This window comes from Phocoena sinus, chromosome 11, assembly GCF_008692025.1.
Source record: "Phocoena sinus isolate mPhoSin1 chromosome 11, mPhoSin1.pri, whole genome shotgun sequence".
NCBI classification, from domain to species: Eukaryota; Metazoa; Chordata; class Mammalia; order Artiodactyla; family Phocoenidae; genus Phocoena; species Phocoena sinus.
The window spans coordinates 68,341,348-68,364,020 of record NC_045773.1 but is presented as its reverse complement, the minus strand read 5'-3'; the positions used below and the strand labels follow the sequence as shown (position 1 = coordinate 68,364,020).

The window sequence follows — 22,673 nt, the reverse complement described above, 5'->3', positions numbered from 1 at the left end:
CCTAGAGCCTGTGCTCCACAACAAAAGAAGCCACCACAATGCGAAGCCCATGCACAGCAATGATGAATAGCCCCTGCTCGCTGCAACTAGAGAAAGCCGGCACGCAGCAACGAAGACCCAACACAGCCAAAAATAAACAAGTAAATAAATAAATAAATTTATTTATTTTAAAAATAAATGAAATAAAATGCAATTTAAAGAGTAATATATATATTGAGTGAATATATTGAATGACTATATATTGAATGAATATAGAATGAATATATTTATATATTTATATATTCATTACTCTTTAAAGCAATTTTTCCAGAAAACTGAAATTTGCCCACTACAATGTTAAGATTTTTATCTAAAAATCTTTGTGTGTATGTGTATATATATATGTATATACACACACATTAAATAAAGTCCTAAGAGTTAGTCAACTTTCCTACTATATCCTGTTCAACTTCGCTGCTACTTTAAATTTGCTTTTCAACTTTTCCAACTTTAATCCTATATCTCCTTCAGCGTAGAAAGGGTGATCAAGCTTTCCTGAGAGACAGAAAGTATGTTGATTTAGTCTAAGGAGCTATTTTTCTCAGCTTATCAAATAAAGTATTTTATAAAGCTTTATCGCAAATGCTAATAAGAGTATTAAAGTTTACCAAGGATATTATACAATACAAAAACAATATTAAAATATTCTCTCCAGTGAAGGTTGATTTTATGTCTGTACTTGTCATTTGAATAATTTCATATCATTTCAGCTGCCTCCACTGTGTGTGCAGTAACATAGGATTTGGAGTTCAGGTTGGGAGGAGCAGCTGGGGAAGTAAAACCTGCCTATATTTTCCTTGGATAGCTCTTGCCTTCTATCCCACACTATCTCTGACCCAGATCACAAACCAACACTTTTCATTTATCTTGGCTGAAAATGTAATGGAACTGTTAGCTCTTCATTTTCTGTGCCCCGTTTTAATAATACCTGGCACCTGACAATGCACTTCTAAGAGCCAAAGGGCAGGAGAGTTGTTCAAGAGAACACCTGCTCCAGCCTCTTCAAGGTCTTCTCTCTTTAAAACTTCGTCACATTTAACGTGGGACTTCCCTGGTGGTCCATTGGTTAAGAATCTGCCTTCCAAAGCAGGGGACGCAGGTTTGATCCTTGGTCGGGGAGCTAAGATCCCACATGCCACGGGACAACTAAGCCCGGGCACCACAATGACTGAGCCCATGCGCTCTGGAGCCTGTGCGCCACAAGTAGAGAGAAGCCAGCGTGTCACAGTGAAAAATCCCACATGCCGCAACGAAGATCCCATGTGCTGCAACTTAGACCCGACACAGCCAAATAAATAAATTAATTTAATTAAATATTAAAAAGGAACTTAGTCGTATTTAACAAATTATGCCAATTTTTAATTATTTGAAGGCAAAATAAACAAAAGGCAAGGTGGGTTTCATTTCATAAAAAGATATGCTCCTTCCTTTTATATATGTCCATATCCATATCTATATCTGTGTCTATATTTATGTATGAATAGATATAGATAGACGGTTTTTATACATAGATAGGTGTCGCTTATACATAAGATGAAATTTCTCGTTAGTGCTTTAGTCTCAGTGTATATCCTCAATGATGGAAGAACAGTGGCAAATCCTCTTCTCAGGGATGGGATGGGTTGGCCTAGAATGGTGTAGGTGGACAAGCAAGTGGTCAAGCAGGTGGTTGGGGGCTGAGGGTGGGTGGGCCTCTCTAACTAGTTCTAAGCTTGAACAGCCTCCACATCATCAGGCTAACTGCTTCCTGAATATCTTTCCCCCTTATTTCGCTATTTAAATGTCATGTATTCTCACCTGTGCTGGAAAGTGATTGAGGAAAGGTAAGAGCTGAAATCCTGAATCACTGATTTGATAGAATGCAGATCTAATTATATTATGTAAGGACGACATCTGCATTTTTAACATGTCCAGAAGCCAAATCTCCACGGGACCTTTGGCCATAACAGGATTATCCAACTAAAAGATATATTACAAATACATTACAAATTGATAATAATTCGGTATTTTTACAAATGTCATAAATCAAAGTACCTCAGGCAAAGCAAACAATTTCATATAAAATATTTTAAAAGCGAGTAAAATCAACTAATACTATATGTGGAAAGAACTATAAAGATCATCTGGTCTAAAACTTTCATTGTATAGATAATAAAATGAGCCTCAGAGAAGTTAAATGAGTTATCCAAACTAGTGTGTTACAAAGCCAGGGCTACAGAACTAAACCCCGACACCACTCCCCTCCCTTTCTTTCATAAGAGAATTGCATTCTCCTCAAATCTAAATTTTTAAAGAAATCCTAATAAAATTTTAACCAAGTTAAATTACAATAATTTTTTCTCCTTCTCTTGATATGACAGCCATGATACGATCATAGTCTTTTGCGTGAAAGGTCACCTCATTTATGTTGTCAGACACTGCAGGGAGATGTGGCTATAAGAAAGCACAAGACAGAGCAAACACATCATACATGACGTTAAACACAAAAGTCACTGAGACGTTTTTAAAAGCTTTACTATTTTTTATATTTGTAAGAGATTAAGAATTTACTTCATTGTCTCAAAAAAAAAAAAAGACTCTTCTTTGACCCTTGACTGACTTGGAAGCCCACTTTTAAAAATCCAGCCCTACAGAATGTTTCCTCCAAGACCTACAAATGCACCTCTTACATTATGGAGATTTGACTAGTAACTGTCATCTTCCTCCCGATGGACACTGAACCACATGGTTCCTGCCCTCTTCCCTCCCAGGGACAGCTCAGTCCTTCTCTCTTGGCTCTATGTTTGCCTTACACAGCTTCTACTTCCCTCCTTTCCTTTCTCATCCCCTCAACTCCCTGGAAACCAACAAGGAAGGTATTACTAGCTGTTTCCCAAATTCCCAAACCAGAAATGTCCCTGGGATGGGTGTTCCAGTGCCTCTCACACCCAGTTCTCTGTAGTTTTTCTCTTCCTCCTGGAAGTATTGCCCTTGGAAATGGCAATAAAAGCATTTGAGAAGCACTTGGGACAAAAAAAGGACAAATCCAAACCACAATCCCTATTTGATCTAAGAATATTTAGATTAAAATACTCATAACAATGAATTACATTTAGTGAGCACATACTGTGTGTCCAGAACTTTTCAATGAATTATCTCGTGTAATCCTTATGACTATCCCATGAGGTGGAAATGATTAATATCCTGATTTTACAGACAAGGAAACTGAGGCACAGGAAAATTAAGAAGCTGGCCAAGGTCGCCCAGCTGGTGAGTTGCATAATCGGTGACTCTTGCCTCAGGCTGATGGGCTCCAAATACAAAGAAAATAAGACAGTTTATAACCAACATAATTTTTAATACTCTTCTTTCCTGACTGCACTTTTAAGACATTAACTTCATTTTTATTTTTTAATACATAGGCTGTGAAAAAAAAGGATTTAGGTAACAGATAATTAGATTACATACTTGTATGGTATGGGAATCACTGGCTTGTCCAAGAATTTCCAGGAGAACTGGATCAGATACAAAGAAGAATCTTGGAAATAGTAATCGCTTCTTCTCCAAATACCTTTAAATAAAGTCACGTTACCAAATAATTTTTTTCTGAATTATTAATTTTGGGGTGTTTTAGCCAAGACGCAATCACTAACATCAATAAGATAGTAGCAAACACCTACAGTCATTTCCCATTTGCCTCTGAAATGTTTGGTTAGAAAGAAAGTCCTGCTGCACCATGGATGGCACTTGGGAAAACAAGTGGAAATAAGAAAGTGATCCAGAGCAAGCCTGCTCCATCCTATCTTCTTTCTCATCAAGAGCCCTCCTGCAACCTTTCTAAGAGTACTGTGAATCTCGCGGCTTAAACCCAGGGTGAACACATAATTTACCTCCAAACCAAGATATTTTGAGAGTGAGAGGGGGGACAAATAGCCATTCAGCCAGGACAGAGGCATAAATTTGGACAAACTAAGATATATCGTTACCCTATTTCAAATAGAAATTGAGAATGAACTGCCTTTTAAGAAAACTATCTGTGAGTTTGTCTGGTTAATTGTTCTCTGAGTGCACATCTCTACTCCATGCCTGTAGTGTGTTGACTGGTAGCCCCAAAAAGATATGTCCACGTCCTATTCCCTGGAATCTGTGAATGTGGCCTCATTTGCAAAAAGGGTCTTTGCAAATGTACCAAAGTTAAGGATCTCGAGAAGAGATAATCTTGGATTATTCAGATGAGCCCTAAATCCAATGACAAGTGTCCTCATAAGAGACACACAGAGAAGAAGAGGAGAAGGACATATAAAGACAGAGACAGAGATCGGAGTTATATAGTCACAAGCCAAGAGCCACCAGAACCTAGAAGAGGCAAGGAAAGATTCTCCCTAGAGCCCTCAGAAGGTGCTGCTAACTTGATTTCAGACTTCTGGCCTCCAGAACTGTGAGAAAATAAATTTCAGTTGTCTTAAGCCACCCAGTTTGTGGTAATTTGTTACAGCAGCCCTGCAAAACTAATACAATGCTGTAACTCACCCACCCTCAACTTGAAGGTGTCTTTTTTTGCAGAGAAATTAAATTTATGTGACACGTTAAATTCCTAACACCACCTCAACCATCACTACCAAACCAAAAATGCAGTCAATTCTATGAACTTGTTCGGGATAAAACACCATCACATATAGAAGGGTAGGTAATTTAAAAATTAAATTCTTACCCTGTAAGTGACTTCTGACATACTTCTAATTGTTCATGTAAATGAGGTAAAAGCTGCCCCATAGTTTCATCTCCAACACAGCAACTAATCACATTGGGATTCTCATGAGCTCGCTGCATTATCTTTATCCATGACTTGTCAATATTCTGAAAACGTTTCGCTTCCTAAAAACAAAAGTGAAAGTTGGCATGTGGATAACTGAATGAAGCCAAGTCTTTACTTTGGCATCTCTTATAGTTCCTCAAACCAGCCTATTAGTCTCAGGCTACATAATTTAAAGGGGCAATTTTTTTCTTCATCTGAATTAACTCTGGAACAAGAGAACTGCTTATTGAAATGCTGCTCTATCACAATGAGGTTTATCGCTGATTTTTTTCCTTACATTTAATACATTTTTCAAAGTGCCACATGATTCATTTGCAGAGCTATCAACTTAAATCGCAAATGTAGTCTTTCAGTACCCCAGGTGTTCTGGTTTGATGAGCAAACTGAAGAAGCATGAAAATAATTTGATCTCAGTATTTTGGAATAATTAAAGCTTAATAGTACCCCAGGAAAAAGAAAAAAAGTAAAAATCCAAAACAAAGCTTCATTTACATTTTTGCAAATGAAAACTTTCTGTTTACCATGGATGATATTAATATTTGCATTCAATTTTTTAAAATGCTTTTAGAAATTGGCATAATCTTGCCTCTGTTAAAACTTTTTTCTTTCTTTTTTTTTTTTTTTTGCGGTACGCGGGCCTCTCACTGTTGTGGCCTCTCCCGTTGCGGAGCACAGGCTCCGGACACGCAGGCCCAGCGGCCATGGCTCACAGGCCCAGCCGCTCCGCAGCATGTGGGATCCTCCCAGACCGGGGCACAAACCCACGTCCCCTGCATCGGCAGGCGGACTCTCAACCACTGCGCCACCAGGGAAGCCCTGTTAAAACTTTTAAGTGCACTTTTAAAAAATAAAACTTTCTGATTAAAAATGATTTATGTTTTAAAAATGTGTTACAAAGGGAAACCAGTTATTTTCAAAATTCTTTATCCTTGATTTTTAATCTATAGCGATGCCATAGGTATGGAAATTCAAAAGAGTAGGCTTAGGGGACTTCCCTGGTGGTCCAGTGATAAAGAATCCACCTTCCAATGCAGGGGACGCGGGTTTGATCCCTGGTCGGGGAAATAAGATCCCACATGCCGCGGGGCAACTAAGCCCACGCGCCACAACTACTGCACTCACACACCTCAACAAGGGAGCCCGCGTGCCGCAAACTACAGAGCCCACACACCCTGGAGCCCCTATGCCACAACTAAAGAGGAGCGCCGCGCCGCAACAAAGAGGCCCCGCGCCGGCAACGAAAGATCCCGCACGCCTCAACAAAGACCCCGCGTGCTGCAACTTAAGATCCGATGCAGCCAAAGAAAATTTTTTTTAATAAATGTTTTTTAAAAAAAAGAGTAGGCCTAATTTTATAAGAGGAAAATTACCTTCATAGAATAATTATTAGTAAGTTACTGGCATTCATTTAAAAGGTCCCATAAAGCTGTTTTAAAGAATTTGTTACAGGCTTCTAAGGCTAAGTTTCCTTGCCTCATGTTTCTGATCTACTATTAGTTAACAACTTACTAATAGTTAATTTGTGTTTACAGAATACAGATTATTTTAACTCTTACTCTCAGAGGAATAAGTCTAATTCTAAGAAGATATGAACTATTATAATTTAATAGTATCATATTCAAATGTACCTCACATCTTCAGACAACCTGGAGATTTGAAAATTATGTGAGTTTCTTGTTTCTACTAATGTAAATCAAAGGTCAGCACTTTTTTTAAAAAAAACTTCTTTGTAAAGGGCAAGATACTAAATATTTTAGGCTTTGTAGGCCATATGGTCTCTGTTACAATTATTCAACTCTGCCATTGTAATGCTAAAGCAGCCACAGACAGAACATAAATGAATGCACATGGCTGTGTTCCAATAAAACTGTACTTACAGAAACAGGTGGGACTTCCCTGGTGGCACAGTGGTTAAGAATCTGCATGACGGGCTTCCCTGGTGGTGCAGTGGTTGAGAGTCCGCCTGCCGATGCAGGGGACACGGGTTCGTGCCCCGGTCCGGGAGGATCCCACATGCCGTGGAGCGGCTGGGCCCGTGAGCCATGGCCACTGAGCCTGTGCGTCCAGAGCCTGTGCTCCGCAACGGGAGAGGCCACAACAGTGAGAGGCCCGCGTACCACAAAAAAAAAAAAGAATTTGCCTGCCAATGCAGGAAACACGGGTTTGATCCGTGGTCCGGGAAGATCCCACATGCCACGGAGCAAATAAGTCCGTGCTCCACAGCTACTGAGCCTGCGCCCGAGAGCCCATGCTCCACAACAAGAGAAGCCACAGCAATGAGAAGCCAATGCACCTCAACAAAGAGTAGCCCCAGCTTGCCACAACTAGAGAAAGCCCGCGCGCAGCAATGAAGATCCAATGCAGCCAAAAATAAAATTAAAAAACAAAACAGGTGAGTTGGCCATAGTTTGCAAACCCCTGGTGTAAACAATCAAGACATGACTATATGTCTTTCTGAAGACTTTTACAGAGACATATAAACAACATACACTAAATTATTCTATCAGCAGTTACAGAAACCATATTTACCTGAGGTAGCTGTTTGGCAATATCCCCACCTACAAAGACAGCTTCAAGATAAACCCAAAGGTTCTGGACTACTAGCCACTCTTCAATTATATCTGAGGAAGTGGACAATTTATATACCCAATTCTGGATATTTTTTTTAAATGGAGCATTATATCTAAAAAGTAAGAATGGAAAGATATTACATTTTGAGGAAGATTCAGAAAATAGTATGGCTTATAGCAAATAATAGGAGAAAAATTCCTTTGACACTGAACATTTTTTCCTAAAAAAAAAGGCAGCTCCTATTAAACTTCATACAGTTAATAAGATGTTTGCATTTTTATGAATGAAACATATAATTATAGTGATTTCACTTAATGGTCCCATGTATCAGTGATAAACTAAGAAGTTCACAAAGTTTTAAGCCACAGAGGTCCAGTAAAGGAATTATGCTGGTTGCTCCTCTGAGTAAAGGGAAAACAAGGAATAAGACGGCTTTCCAAGTCTTTTGTGAACCAAATCCAAGTGGAAAATCACACAGAGGGTACTGTTGTTACTGGTCTATGGAACCAGTACCACAAGGCCAGGTCAAGCTTGAGGCCTGATGTCTACTACAGATGTGCTCTTCCCACCCATAGACTGCTAATTCCACCAGGCACTACGCCTAGATTCTGCAGCGTTAACGATACAGAATTGCTATCCCCCCAAAAGCCTGGTTCCTGTTTTTTCGCCATCAGGGCTAGCTGAAGTGTTCATGAGAACACAAGGTGTCCAGAAAGCTGGGCACAACTAAGAAAGACAAGAAACAGAGTGGATGCCATGAGGAAGTGATGGGAAGATACTGGGAAAGACCTAATTAACAACAGTTGAATTAAGAAGCTGACTTCAGTTTGTGGCCATGGCAAGTAGCTTTGAAGTTGTGTAGTGGAATTTCCCGGTGAGTGGCATCTTAAAACTTTACTTGATCCAGGACAGGATGACTTGAAGGGGCTCACATGAAGAATGGGGTTCTTCTGGGAATAGTCTGATGCCACTGTAACCCTTCACTTCTATGGAAGACTATGTTATACATGGAGGTATAAAGGGGTTGTACAAAAACTGTCCCAAGGAGGTAGATGAGTTGATCTGGCAGTAAGAGGCATTTTTCTCAACTCCCAATTTATAGTGTCCATCTGGCCATCAGGCTAGAGCTGAAAGGCAGTCAATATGCAAAAAAAAAACCTTTCAAGATCAATACACACAGACCAAGACAGTATGGAAGGGCATTTCAGGGAGTTGAAGGACTTAGATATTTGGAGCCAAAAATAATTTTGCACAGAATAAAAAAAAAATCATCTTTGATGGTATGTAACTTCCCAACAAGAAAAAGGGAGATTCGAAATAAAATCACTAATGACCAGCTTTTGTCGTCTGGCCAGGTACCTGCATTGCATAGCTTTGTGTGGTGGAACCTGTTCACAACAGGTAGGAAGGCCCTTGGAATGCCCGGGAATCAGGGACCCACCAGGAAAGTGTCACCATCCAGGGAATCCAGGTGAGTGAAGCCTCACCCATGAAGATACACAATTTCCTTCTCACATCCGGGTAGCCCTAGAGATCCAGCTGGTACTGCCTTCTATGAGATCAGTCTGTGGTTGGCTGTAGAAGAGGTTTTCTGGATCCACTTGATGCTGTAAAGTTCTCTAGGAGGAGAATCTACTGAAGTGTTGTGACCTCTTAGATATCCTTATACTACTTCTAGCGGGGCCTCAACATTGAGTTTACTAGTACCATAAATAAGTACTACAATATTCAGGTTATATGCAAGTTAAGAATGAAATTAAGAAAGACTTCAAGTCCTGAATTCTTGAGCTACACACCAGGTTCAGGTGAATCTACAGCCCTTCCTCAAGAGGTCATCATTCAGGAAATCAAGATGGAAAAATTTGCAATGAACCATGGGGAAGTAGCAGCCTGTGAAGTCTAGGAACCACTGAATGGCCTATGATCACCTTTGCCAGGTTATTCAGATTCCCTGAAAGCAGAGGACACACCCTAGGAGTTTAACCCCAGCAACTTCAACCCAGAATTAGGAGCTTTGTGAGTTAGTACATTATCCAAATACAAGACTGCCTCTGAGCCAGAGGTAATGCAGGATGTCATTCATTAAACAGCAGTCCCAACCTGGAGGTAGGGTATTAGAATCCCCATGGACACTGACCTCTGTTAAAGACCTCTGAGATAATGTGACATATTTCTTACATGTGTTAGGGTGAAGACCAGTTAAGAATTACTGGATAGTCAGCTACGGGATTAGAGGCTGCTAATGCCAAGACAGTGTACTTGATCTGGGTCCCATTTCCTAAAGCTGCGCTTGAGGTAACAGTCACCTTCAAGCAGTTCAGTAGTCCAGTGATGGACATGTTGCCTCGTTTAGGCTGCAGTGGACCCAGCCCAGATATGGCCACTTTTCACCATAAAAATTCCAAGTGTGTAAGTGTCAAGCCCTTCATTATATTCCTTCTTGCGTTGACAGCATACTTTTCCAGGGCTATTGATTAAACACTCGAGCAGGTTTAGCCAAGGAGGGCAATGATGAAAAATCAGAGAATGAAAAGAGAAAGGAGATAAAATGAAGGTGTCATCTTCGTGGGGAGTCCAGATGTTTAGGAGGTAAGCTGCCAATCTGAGGGAGAATAATTATGATGGGGCCCATCAGGGAACATAGGAAGGGGAGATGAGTACCACAGAAGAGATGGAGGCCATGATTAGTAGGGAAAATAGGTAGTTCATGTAAGGACAGACAAGAGTCAACACTTTAGGTCAGAATCTTGTGTTGTGCCACAGCTACAAAACTGGGCTTTTATCTAAAATTATATAACCCTAAATACCAAATCAAAACCCTCCCCTGAAAATTATAAAATTACCTGTTGCTTAGTAAGGAACCTAAGACCATTAAACTATCCTCCATCAAGGTGATAATCTCTCCCGATTCAGTTCCTTTGAGCAGCAGCTCTCCCTTTCCCTTAAATGCTGAAAAACTCAGGTTCTGGTTGGTCCAATTCTCAATCACCTGAGTCAGCTTGGCTTCAATATCCTTCTCCTTAATGGCAGATATGCAAACATCCTTCAGAAGGAAATCAAAGAATATGTCATGACATTTTCAATTACAAGTTAAGTGCATTTAAAATCAGAAATTTTTAGCTTGGCCCTAGAAGTCATTGGGTCATTTTACGGCCAAGAAAACCAAGGCTCAAGATGATTGCGTTGCAAGTTCAAACCAGAGCCTTCTGACACTCTGACTACTAATTATTTTATTGTACCACCTACATGAGATAATGGAACTTAAATCATCATGTTCTTATTTATATTTTTAGTTGGTGTTTTTCAGCCAAAATGGATATAATCACAGCTGCTCTATCTCAGCAGTTTTCTATGAGAAGCAAATGAGAATATATATGAGACTCTTTTGAACTCTTTAAAGTAACATATAAACATTGCTATATTCCTGCCTGTTCTGGCCCAAATATGAATATCTCACTTGATTAAAAGTTAATTCTAGTTTTAATGGGTTTTTCTGAGAATCTTTGATATGAAAGTTTCACAAAGGAAAATAAAAATAAGGTATTTTCTGCAACATGCCTCAATTGATTTTCATACTTAGAATCACAGAAGCTCAGAGATGGGAAGGAATATAAAGGTTCAAGGAATTTCCACAAATGATTATATTACAAATTAGTGTGTAGTAAGTGTAATAAGAGTGGTGTGAACTGTTGTGAGTTCTGAGGAGGAGAAATGACTTTTGCCTGCAGCAAGGAGGAAAGGCTTCATTGAGGAGGGAGCATCTGAGAATAAGTGGGATTCCAAAAGGGGGAGGGAGAAGACATTTTACAGGAAGGGAAAAGGCTTCCTTTAGAGGCCATGAATGAAGTAACAGTAAGAATCCAGCTTGGCTAACAGCAGGGAATATGGGGTAAAGAAAGCAGAATATACCAGTGTAGACAACACTAAGAGTCTGTTTTGGGGTAAGAATAGTTAATAACTGAATCCCAGAATTCCTTGGACTTGCAAAATCAAGTTTTCAAAGCATAGCCTATGAATAGCTATACTCTTAAGTGTAAAAACCTACTTATATAAGAATGAGGTGGTCACCAGAGGTTTCTTAAACTCTTTATTTCCCTCAGTAGTATCTGAATGGCATTTATAAATAGGACAAAAATGCTTTGAAAACAAAACTTGTGGCGTGCATGTTGCTAAAAAGAGGCAAGGAGGCGGCAGAAAACTCAAAACCATACATTTAGGGGATATTTCTGGTCATGGGGTGCAGTTTTCGCCTCCAAAAACATAGAATAATGTAAAAAACACAAAAAGAGAAGGTAAAAAACAAACACATTAAGACTTAAAAACAAGGTAAACATCTCCATGAACTAGAAGTGAAAAAGACATGCAAGCCAGGAGGTGGAGCTGAAGCCCAGGCCTGAGGGCTCTGGTCAGTGGGTGCCAACCCCTTGGCTCCTGCAGGACAGAGGAGACTAAAAGTGGCCTGTATGAAAGGGACCATCAGGACTATGGTCTAGATCCCTCCACTGTGGAAGGAGGCTGTCTGTAGCTGCAATCTGGTCATCTAGATTAAATGGAACCTAGGGATGCGGCGGATGGGGTGACAGATCCAGGTCCACAACCAAGACCTGAGACAGGTCAGCTCTGCCTGGGTCTGCCCCACCACAGCAGAATAGGGGATATAAACCACTATTGTAACAGCTGGCTCTGGACTTGAGGAGATGGGGGATGCAGGAAGAAGCCACAAAACCACTAGACTCCTAAGGAAGGCTAAAATGCAGAAGGAGAAAAACAATTTTAACAAATTATAAAAGCCACATTTTTTAAAGCTCGCCACTCAAATGAGTCCTCTAAAAAATAAAAATTGCAAAACCCTTGGGAATTCTCTGGCAGTCCTGTGGTTAGGACTCCAACGCTTTCACTGCCAAGGGCCCAGGTTCAATCCCTGGTTGGGGAACTAAGATCTTGCAAGCTGCGTGGTGCAGCCAAAAAAAAAAGTGAAAAAAAAAATTGCAAAACCCATGAAAGAAATCTGATACTCAGAGAGATAGCCAACGTAAAAAACAATCAGAGTAAAAAACTCAGTCCAGGTGAAATTAATTTTATAGAAACAATTTGAAAAATAATCTTTAATTATGGTTAATCTGGGGGCCTTGGAGTATGGGAGGTAGAGATGAACTTATATTGGCCATGAGGTGATAATTTTGGAAAGCAAGAGGATCCCTACTTTTCTTTGAAATTTTTCCATAATAAAAAATTTTTAAATAATTATGTTTAGGATGCTCAAAGAGATAAATGAAGAAAACTAAAAATTTGAGATTTATAGGCTTGAGAATATATAAAATATTTGAGAATATATGTAGATTTAATAATCTATAAATCTAAGAATCCATAAAAAGGACAGAAAAAATGCAGAAATGAAAAAAGAACAGGTGGTCACAAAAGAAAAAGAACTAAGTTCTAGATCAAGATGGTGACATAGGACGATACTGAACTCACCTCCTCCCATGGACACACCAACCTACAGCTACATATGGAACTCAAAGAAACCCAAAAACTAGTTGAGCAATTCTAACACATTAGGTGAACAAGGAAAAACTCACATCAAAACTGGCAGGAGAAGCTGAGACAGAATCTCATGTTCAGCCCCACTCCTGGCACAGGGACCCACAATCGGAAGGAACCCACAGACCAGAGGTTCTCCCTGAGGAGCAAATGATTTGAACTCCACATTCGGGCACCCAACTGTTAAGACCTGTACCTGAGAGGTGAGCACCCCAAAATTCAGGGCTTATGTCCATGAGACCCAGAAGGCCATAGTAAACTGAGAAATAGTTCTTAAGTGGTTTGTTTGTACTCAACCAACCCAGGGCCCAGCACAGAGACAACTGACTAAAAAGCAGCTAGTCCTTCTGTGAAAAAAAGGCCTATTGTTTAACATGCAGATATACCCAAAGAGACTCACAACAAAACACATAATTAAGTGTCAAAAGTTAAAGACAAGGAGAGACCTTAAAAACAGCAAGAGAAAGACAACTTGTTACATACAAGGGCACCCCATGAGACTATCAGCAGATTTTTTCAGCAGGAACTTTGCAGGACAAAAGGGAGTGGCACAATATACTCAAGTGCTAAAGAAAAAACCTGCCACCAAGAATACTGTACATGGTGAAGTTGTCCTTCAGAACTGAAGGAGAGATCAAGAGTTTTTCAGACAAGCAAAAGCCTAAAGGAGTTCATCACCACTACATGAGTCTTCCAAGAAATGTTAAAGGGACTTCTTTAGGCTAAAATGAAAGGATGCTAATTGGTAACAGGAAAATATATGAAAGTATAACTCTCACTGGTAAAGGAAATAAATAGTAAAGTTCAGAATAGTCTAGCCTCAGGCCGGCAGGTTGGAAGGCTCCAGGAATGGGCAGCCAGTGTGTGCAGGAGTGAATCTGCAAGCTGGCCAAGCTGATTGAAAAAGCAAGCCTGCACCCTCCAAGCTGCACTATTACAATTGGGAGCCAAGCCTCAACCAGAAGTCCCTGAAGAAATTCTACAAAAGCCATGTGGCTGACAGGTACTCCGGCTGGGTGTCAGGCCTGAGCCTCTGAGGTGGGAGACCCCAGTTCAGGACATCAGTCCACCAGAGACTTCCCATCTCCACATGATATCAAATGGTGAAAGCTCTCCCAGAGATCTCCAACTCAACGCTAAGACCAAGCTCCACTCAATGACCAGCAAGCTACAGTTTTGGACACCCTATGCCAAACAACTAGCAAGACAGGAACACAACCCCACCCATTAGCAGAGAGGCTGCCTAAAATCATAATAAGGTCACAGACACCCCAAAACACACCACAGGATGCGGTTCTGGCCACCAGAAAGACAAGATCCAGCCTCATCCACGAGAACACAAGCACTACTCCCCTCTACCAGGAAGCCTACACAAGCCACTGAACCAAGCTTAGCCACTGGGGGCAGACACCAAACAAATGGGAACTACGAACCTACAGCCTGTGAAAAGGAGACCCACAAACACGGTAAGTTACACAAAATAAGAAGACAGAGAAACACACAGTAGATGAAGGAGCAAGGTAAAAACCCACCAGACCAAACAAATGAAGGGGAAATAGGCAGTCTACCTGAAAAAGAATTCAGAGTAATGAGAGTAAAGATGATCCAAGATCTTGGAAATAGAATGGAGAAAATATAAAAAACTTTCAACAAGGACCTAGAAGAACTAAAGAGCAAACAAACAATGATGAACAACACAATTGCTGAAACTAAAAATTCTCTAGAAGGAATCAACAGCAGAATAACTGAGACAGAAGACTGGATAAGTGACCGGAAGATAAAATAGTGGAAATAACTACTGCAGAGGAGAATAAGAAAAAAGAATGAAAACAATTGAGCACGGTCTCAGAGATCTCTGGACAACATTAAATGCATCAATATTCGAATTACAGGGGTCCCAGAAGAAGAAGAGAAAAAGAAAGGGACTGAGAAAATATTTGAAGAGATTATAGTTGAAACATCCCTAATATGGGAAAGGAAATAGTCAATCAAGTCCAGGAAGCACAGAGAGTCCCATACAGGATAAATCCAAGGAGAAACACGCCAAGACACATATTAATCAAACTATCAAAAATTAAGTAAAAAGAAAAAATATTAAAAGCAGCAAGAGAAAAGCAACAAATAACATACAAGAGAATCCCCATAAGGTTAACAGCTGATCTTTCAGGAGAAATTCTGCAAGCCAGAAGGAGTGGCAGGACATATTAAAGTGATGAAAGGGGAAAAACCTACAACCAAGATATTCTACTAAGCAAGGATCTCATTCAGATTCGATGAAGAAATTAAAGCCTTTAGAAAAAAGCAAAAGCTAAGAGAACTGAGCACCACCAAACCAGCTTTAGAACAAATGCTAAAGGAACTACTTAGGCAGGAACACAAGAGAAGGAAAAGACCTACAATAAAAAACCCCAAACAATTAAGAATGGTAATAGGAACATACATTTCGATAATACCTTAAATGTAACATGGATTCAACGATCCAACCAAAAGACACAGACTGGTTGAATGGATACAAAAACAAGACCCATACTATACGCTGCTCTACAAGAGACCCCACTTCAGACATAGGGACACATACAGACTGAAAGTGGGGATGGAAAAAGATATTCCATGCAAAGGGAAATCAAAAGAAAGCTGGAGTGCAATTCTCATATCAGACAAAATAGACTTTAAAATAAAGACTATTGCAAGACACACAGAAGGACACTACATAATGATCAACAGACCAATCCAAGAAGAAGATATAACAATTGTGAATATTGACACACCAAACACAGGAGCACCTCAGTACATGAGGCAAATGCTAACTGCCATAAGAGGGGAAATCGACAGTAACACAATCATAGTAGGGACTTTAACGCCCCACTGTAACCAATGGACAGATCAATCCAAAATGAAAATAAATAAGGAAACACAAGCTTTAAATGATACATTAAACAAGATGGACTTAATTGATATTTATAAGACATTCCACCAAAAAGAACAGAATACACTTTCCTCTCAAGTTCCCATGGAACATTCTCCAGGATAGATCATATCTTGGGTCACAAATCAAGCCTTGGTAAATTTAAGAAAATTGAAATTGTATCAAGTATCTTTTCTGGCCACAACGCTATGAGACTAGATATCAATTACAGGAAAAATATCTCTAAGAAATACAAACACAGGGAGGCTAAACAATACACTACTTAATAACCAAGAGATCACTGAAGAATCAAAGAGGAAATCAAAAATACCTAGAAACAAATGACAATGAAAACCTGACAACCCAAAACCTAATGGGATGCAGCAAAAGCAGTTCTAAGAGGGAAATTTATAGCAATACAATCCTACCTCAAGAAACAAGGAACATTTCAAATAAACAACCTAACCTTACACCTAAAGCAATTACAGAAAGAAGAACAAAAAAACCCCAAAGCTAGCAGAAGAAAGAAATCATAAAGATCAGATCAGAATAAACGAAGAGAAATGAAGGAAACAATAGCATACATCAATAAAACCAAAAGCTGTTTCTTTGAGAAGATAAACAAAATTGATAACCATTAGCCAGACTCATCAAGAAAAAAAGGGAGAAGACTCAAATCAGTAGAATTAGAAATGAAAAGGAGAAATAACAACTGACACTGTAGAAATACAAAGGATAGAGAGATACTACAAGCAACTATATGCCAATAAAATGGACAACCTGAAGAAATGGACAAATCTTAGAAATGCACAACCTTCTGAGCCTGAACCAGGAAGAAATAGAAATATCAACAGACCAATCACAAGCAGTGAAATTGAGACTGTGATTAAAATATTCCAACAGCAAAAAGCCCAGGCCCAGATGGCTTCACAGACCAATTCTATCAAACATTTAGAGAAGAGCTAACACCTATCCTTCTCAAACTCTTCCAAAATATAGCAGAGGGAGGGGAGAAACATTCGCAAACTCATTCTACGAGACCACCATCACCCTGATACAAAACCAGACAAAGATGTCACAAAGAAAGAAAACTACAGGCTAATATCACTGATGATATAGATGCAAAAATTCCCCAACAAAATGCTAGCAAACAGAATCCAACAGCCACAGTAAAAGGATCATACACCATGATCAAGTGGGTTTATCCCAGGAATGCAAGGATTCTTCAATATACACAGATCAATCAATGTGATACACCATATTAACAAACTGAAGATAACAACCATATATCATCACATTAGATGCAGAAAAAGCTTGTGACAAAATTCAACACCTATTTATGATAAAACCCTCCATTAAGTAGGCATAGAGGAAACTTACCTCACACATAATAAAGGCCATATATGACAAACCCACAGCCAACATCACTCTCAATGGTGAAAAACTGAACCATTTCCACTAAGATCTGGAACAAGACAAGGTTTCCACTCTCACCACTCTTATTCAACATAGTTTTAGGAAGTTTTAGCCACAGCAAATCAGAGAAGAAAAAGAAATAAAAGGAATACAAATCAGATAAGAAGAAAGTAAAGCTGTCACTGTTTGCAGATGACATGAGGGCTCTACATAGAGTATCCTAAAGATGCTACCAGAAAACTACTAGAGGTAATCAATGAATTTGGTAAAGTAGCAGGATACAAAATTAATGCACCAGAAATCTCTTGCATTCCTATACATTAATGATGAAAAATAAGAAAAAGAAATTAAGGAAACACTCTCACTTACCATTGCAACAAAAGGAATAAAATACCTAGGAATAAACCTACCTAAGGAGATAAAAGACCTGTATGCAGAAAACTATAAGACACTGATGAAAGAAATTAAAGATGGTACAAACAGATGGAGAGATATACCATGCTCTTGGAACGGAAGAATCAACAATGTGAAAATGACTATACTACCCAAAGCAATCTACAGATTCAATGCAATCCCTATCAAACTACCAATGGCATTTTTCACAGAACTAGAACAAAAAAATTGCACAATTTTTAGGGAAACACAAAAGACCCCGGATAGCCAAAGCAATCTTGAGAAAGAAGAATGGAGCTGGAGGAATCAGGTTCTTTGACTTCAGACTATACTACAAAGCTACAGTAATCAAGACAGTATGGTACTGGCACAAAAATAGAAATATAGGGCTTCCCTGGTGGCGCAGTGGTTGAGAGTCCGCCTGCCAATGCAGGGGATACAGGTTCATGCCCCGGTCCAGGAGGATCCCACATACCGTGGAGCAGCTGGGCCCGTGAGCCATGGTCGCTGAGCCTGCGCATCTGGAGCCTGTGCACCGCAATGGGAGAGGCCACAACAGTGAGAGGCCCACGTAACGCAAAAAAAACAAAACCAAAAAAAACCCAGAAATATAGATCAATGGAACAGGATAGACAGCCCAGAGATAAACCCACGCACCTATGGTCAACTTATCTTTGACAAAGGAGGCAAGAATATACAGTGGAGAAAAGACAGCCTCTTCAATAAGTAGTTCTGGGAAAACTGGACAGCTACATGTAAAAGAATTAACTTAGAACACTCCCTAACACCATACACAAAAATAAACTAGAATGAATTAAAGACCTAAATGTAAGGCCAGACACCCTAAAACTCCTAGAGGAAAACATAGGCAGAACACTCTATGACATAAGTCACAGCAAGAGCCTTTTTGACCCACCTCCTAGAGAAATGAAAAGAAAAACAAAAATAAACAAATGGGACCTAATGAAACTTAAAAGCTTTTGCATAGCAAAGGAAACTATAAACAAGATGAAAAGACAACCCTCAGAATGGGAGAAAATATTTGCAAATGAAGTAACTGACAAAGGATTAATCTCCAAAATATATAAGCAACTCATGCAGGTCAGTATCAAAAAAAACAAACCACCCAATCCAAAAATGGGCAGAGGACCTAAACAGACATTTCTCTAAAGAAGATATACAGATTGCCAACAAATACATGAAAGGATGCTCAACATCACTAATCATTAGAGAAATGCAAATCAAAACTCCCATGAGGTATCACCTCATACCAGTCAGAATGGCCATCATCAAAAAATCTAGAAACAATAAACGCTGGAGAGGGTGTGGAGAAAAGGGAACCCTCTTGCACTGTTGGTGGGAATGTAAATTGATACAGCCACTATAGAGAACAGTATGGAGGTTCCTTACAAAACTAAAAATAGAACTACCATACGACCCAGCAATCCCACTACTGGGCATATACCCTGAGAAAACCATAATTCAAAAAGAGTCATGTACCACAATGTTCATTGCAGCTCTATTTACAACAGCCAGGACATGGATGCAACCTAAGTGTCCATCGACAGATGAATGGATAAAGAAGATGTGGCACATATATACAATGGAATATTACTCAGCCATAAAAAGAAATGAAATTGAACTATTTGTAGTGAACTATGAACATAGAGTCTGTCATACAGAGGGAAGTAAGTCAGAAAGAGAAAAACAAATGCCATATGCTAACACATGTATATAGAATCTAAAAAAATTAAAAATAAATGGTTCTGAAGAACCTAGGGGCAGGACAGGAATAAAAACGCAGACGTGGAGAATGGACTTGAGGACACGAGGAGGGGGAAGGATAAGCTGGGAAGAAGTGAGAGAGTGGCATGGACTTATATATACACTACCAAATGTAAAATAGATAGCTAGTGGGAAGCAGCCGCACAGGACAGGGAGATCAGCTCAGTGCTTTGTGACCACCTAGAGGGGTGAGATAGGGAGGGTGGGAGGGAGATGCAAGAGGGAGTAGATATGGGGATATATGTATATGTATAGCTGATTCACTTTGTCATATAGCAGAAACTAACACACCATTGTAAAGCAATTATACTCCAATAAAGATGTTAAGAAAAAAAAAAGAATAGTCTACTGTTGTAAAATGTGGTGGGTTCATCACTTATAAATCTAGTGTGAAGGTTAAAAGACCAAATTAGTAAACATAACTAAAACTAGAGTAATTTGTTAATGGATACATAAGAGAAAAAGATGTAAACTGTGACACCGAAAACAAACTGTGGTGGGGGCAGTAAAAATGTAGAGCTTTAGAATGCATTTCAACTTCAGTAGTTAGCAACTTAAAAGAGACTGTTATAGGAACTTCCCTTGTGGCACAGTGGTTAAGAATCCACCTGCCAATGCAGGGGACATGGGTTCTATTCCTGGTCCGGGAAGATCCCACCTGCTGCGGAGCAACTAAGCCCGTGCACCACAACTACTGAGCCTGCGCTCTAGAGCCCGTGCTCCACAACAAGAGAAGTCACCACAATGAGAAGCTCGCGCACCACAATGAAGAGTAGCCCCCGCTCACCACAACTAGAGAAAGCCCGCGCACAGCAACGAAGACCCAATGCAGCCAAGTAAATAAATAAATATTTAAAAAAATAGACTGTTATAAATATGTTTTTTTATGTAAGCCTTATGGTAACCACAATGCAAACACCTATAGTAGATAGTAGATCCCCAAAAGATGAAGAGAAAGGGATCTAAGCATACCACTATGGAAAAATCATCAAATAACAAAGGAAGAGCACAAGAGAAGAAGAAAGGAAGAAAGGAATTACAAACAGCCAGAAAACAGTTAGCAAAATGACAAGTACATAACTATAATAATTACTGTGTACAAAAATTGACTAAATTCTCCAATCAAAAGACAGAGAGTGGCTAAATGGATAAAAAAACATGACCCATCTATCTGCTGCCTACAAGAGACTCACTTCAGATGTAGGGCACACATAGACTGAAAGTGAAGGGATGGCAAGAGATATACCACACAAATGGAAACCAAAAGAAAGCTGGAGTAACTATACTTATATCAGACAAAACAGACTTTAAGACAAAAACTATAATAAGAGACAAAGAAGATCATTATGTAACAATAAAAGGGTCAATCCAAGAAGAGGCTTTAACATTTGTAAACATTTATGCACCCAACATAGGAGAACTCAAATATATAACACAAATATTAGCAGACCTAAAGGAAGAAATAGGTAGCAATGTAATAACAGTAGGGGATTTTAATGCCCCACTTTCATCAATGGATAGATCACCCAGACAGAAAATCAGTATGGAAACATTGGCCTTAAACAAGTTAGATCTGATGAGCTTAACAGACATATACAAAACAGTCCATCAAAATGCAACAGAATACATATTCTTCTCAAGTGCACATTAAGCATTCTCCAGACAGAGCATGTTAGGCCACAAAACAAGTGCTAATAAATTTAAGAAAACTGAAATCACGTCAAGTATCTTTTCTGACCACAGTGGTATGAAACTAGAAATCAATTACAAGAAGAAAACTGACATATTCACAAATATGTAAAGATTAACCACATATTTGGTTATAAACAACCAAAGAGGTGTTCATATCGAACAGCCAATGGCTCAAACAAGAAATCAAAAGAGAAATCAAAAAATACCTTGGGACAGATAAAAATGGAAATACAGCATACCAAAACTTAAAGAGATGCAGCAAGAGCAGTTCTAAAAAGGAAGTTCATAAAGATAAACCTTACATTAAAAAATAAGAGAGAGCTCAAATAAACAACCTAACTTTATACTTCAAAGAATTAGAAAAAGAAGAACAAACAAAGCCCAAAGTTAGTAGATGGAAGGAAATCACAAAGACCAGAGTGGAAATAAATGGAGTACAGACTAAAAAGACAACAGAAAAGATCAAGGAAACTAAGAGCTGGTATTTTAAAAGATAAATAAAACAGACAAAACTTTAGCCAGACTCACCAAGAAAAAGTGAGGGAGAACTCAACTAAATAAAATCAGAAACCAAAGAGGAGGCATTACAATTGATGCCATACAAATACAAAGGATCATAAAAGACTACTATGATCAATGATACACACATGAATTTGACAATCTAGAAGAAATGAATACGTTCCTAGAAACATGCCACCCACCAAGACTGAATTATGAAAAAACAGAAAATCTGAACAGACTGATTAGTAGTAAGGAGATTGAATCAGTAACCAAAAACCTCCCCCCAAAACAAAAGACCAGGATCAGATGGCTTCACTGGTGAATTCTACCAAACATTTAAAGAAGAATTACTACCAGTCTCCTCAAACTCTTCCAAAAAAAGAGAGAGAACACTTCTTATTTTATGAGGCCAGCATTATCCTTATACTAAAACCAGACAAGGACACCACAAGAAAAGAAAATTACAGGTCAGTATCCCTGATGAACATAGATGCAAAGATTCTCAACAAAATATTAGCAAGCTGAATTCAACAATACATTAAAATCATACACCCTGATCAAGTGGGATTTATTCCATGAATGCAAGTATAGTTCAATATCCACAAACTAATCGATGTGATGTACCACATTAACACAATGAAGCATAAAAATCATATGATCATCTCAAGAGATGCAGAAAAAGCTTTTGACAAAATTCAACATCCACTCATGATAAAACCTCTCAACAAAGCAGATGTAGAAGAAACATACCTCAACATAGTAAAGGTCATATCTGACAAACCTACGGCTAACATCATACTCTGGTGAAAAGCTGAAAGCTTTTCCTCTAAGATCAGGAACAAGACAAGGATGCCCACTCTCACCACCTTTATTCAACATGGTATCTAAAGACCTAACCAGAGCAATTAGGCAAGAAAGAAATAAAAGGCATCCAAATTGGAAAGGAAGAAGTAAAACTGTCCGTATTGGCAGATGACATGATATTACATATAGAAAACCCTAAAGATGCCACCAAAGACCGTTAGAACTAATAAT

At 39.1% G+C, this 22,673-nt stretch overlaps 1 protein-coding gene across 1 annotated transcript in view; it reads right to left on the bottom strand.

The window, feature by feature from the left end:
* Positions 1-22,673, bottom strand: part of DNAH8 (dynein axonemal heavy chain 8) — a 323,349-nt gene that overhangs the window by 188,415 nt on the left and 112,261 nt on the right. Inside the window, exons 36-41 of the mRNA XM_032647945.1 lie at positions 10,249-10,448; positions 7,364-7,517; positions 4,730-4,893; positions 3,487-3,589; positions 2,368-2,472; positions 1,837-1,998 (exon numbers count right to left, since the gene is read on the bottom strand). Coding sequence (XP_032503836.1) covers positions 1,837-1,998; positions 2,368-2,472; positions 3,487-3,589; positions 4,730-4,893; positions 7,364-7,517; positions 10,249-10,448 — 888 coding nt within the window. The remainder of the gene's footprint in view (positions 1-1,836; positions 1,999-2,367; positions 2,473-3,486; positions 3,590-4,729; positions 4,894-7,363; positions 7,518-10,248; positions 10,449-22,673) is intronic.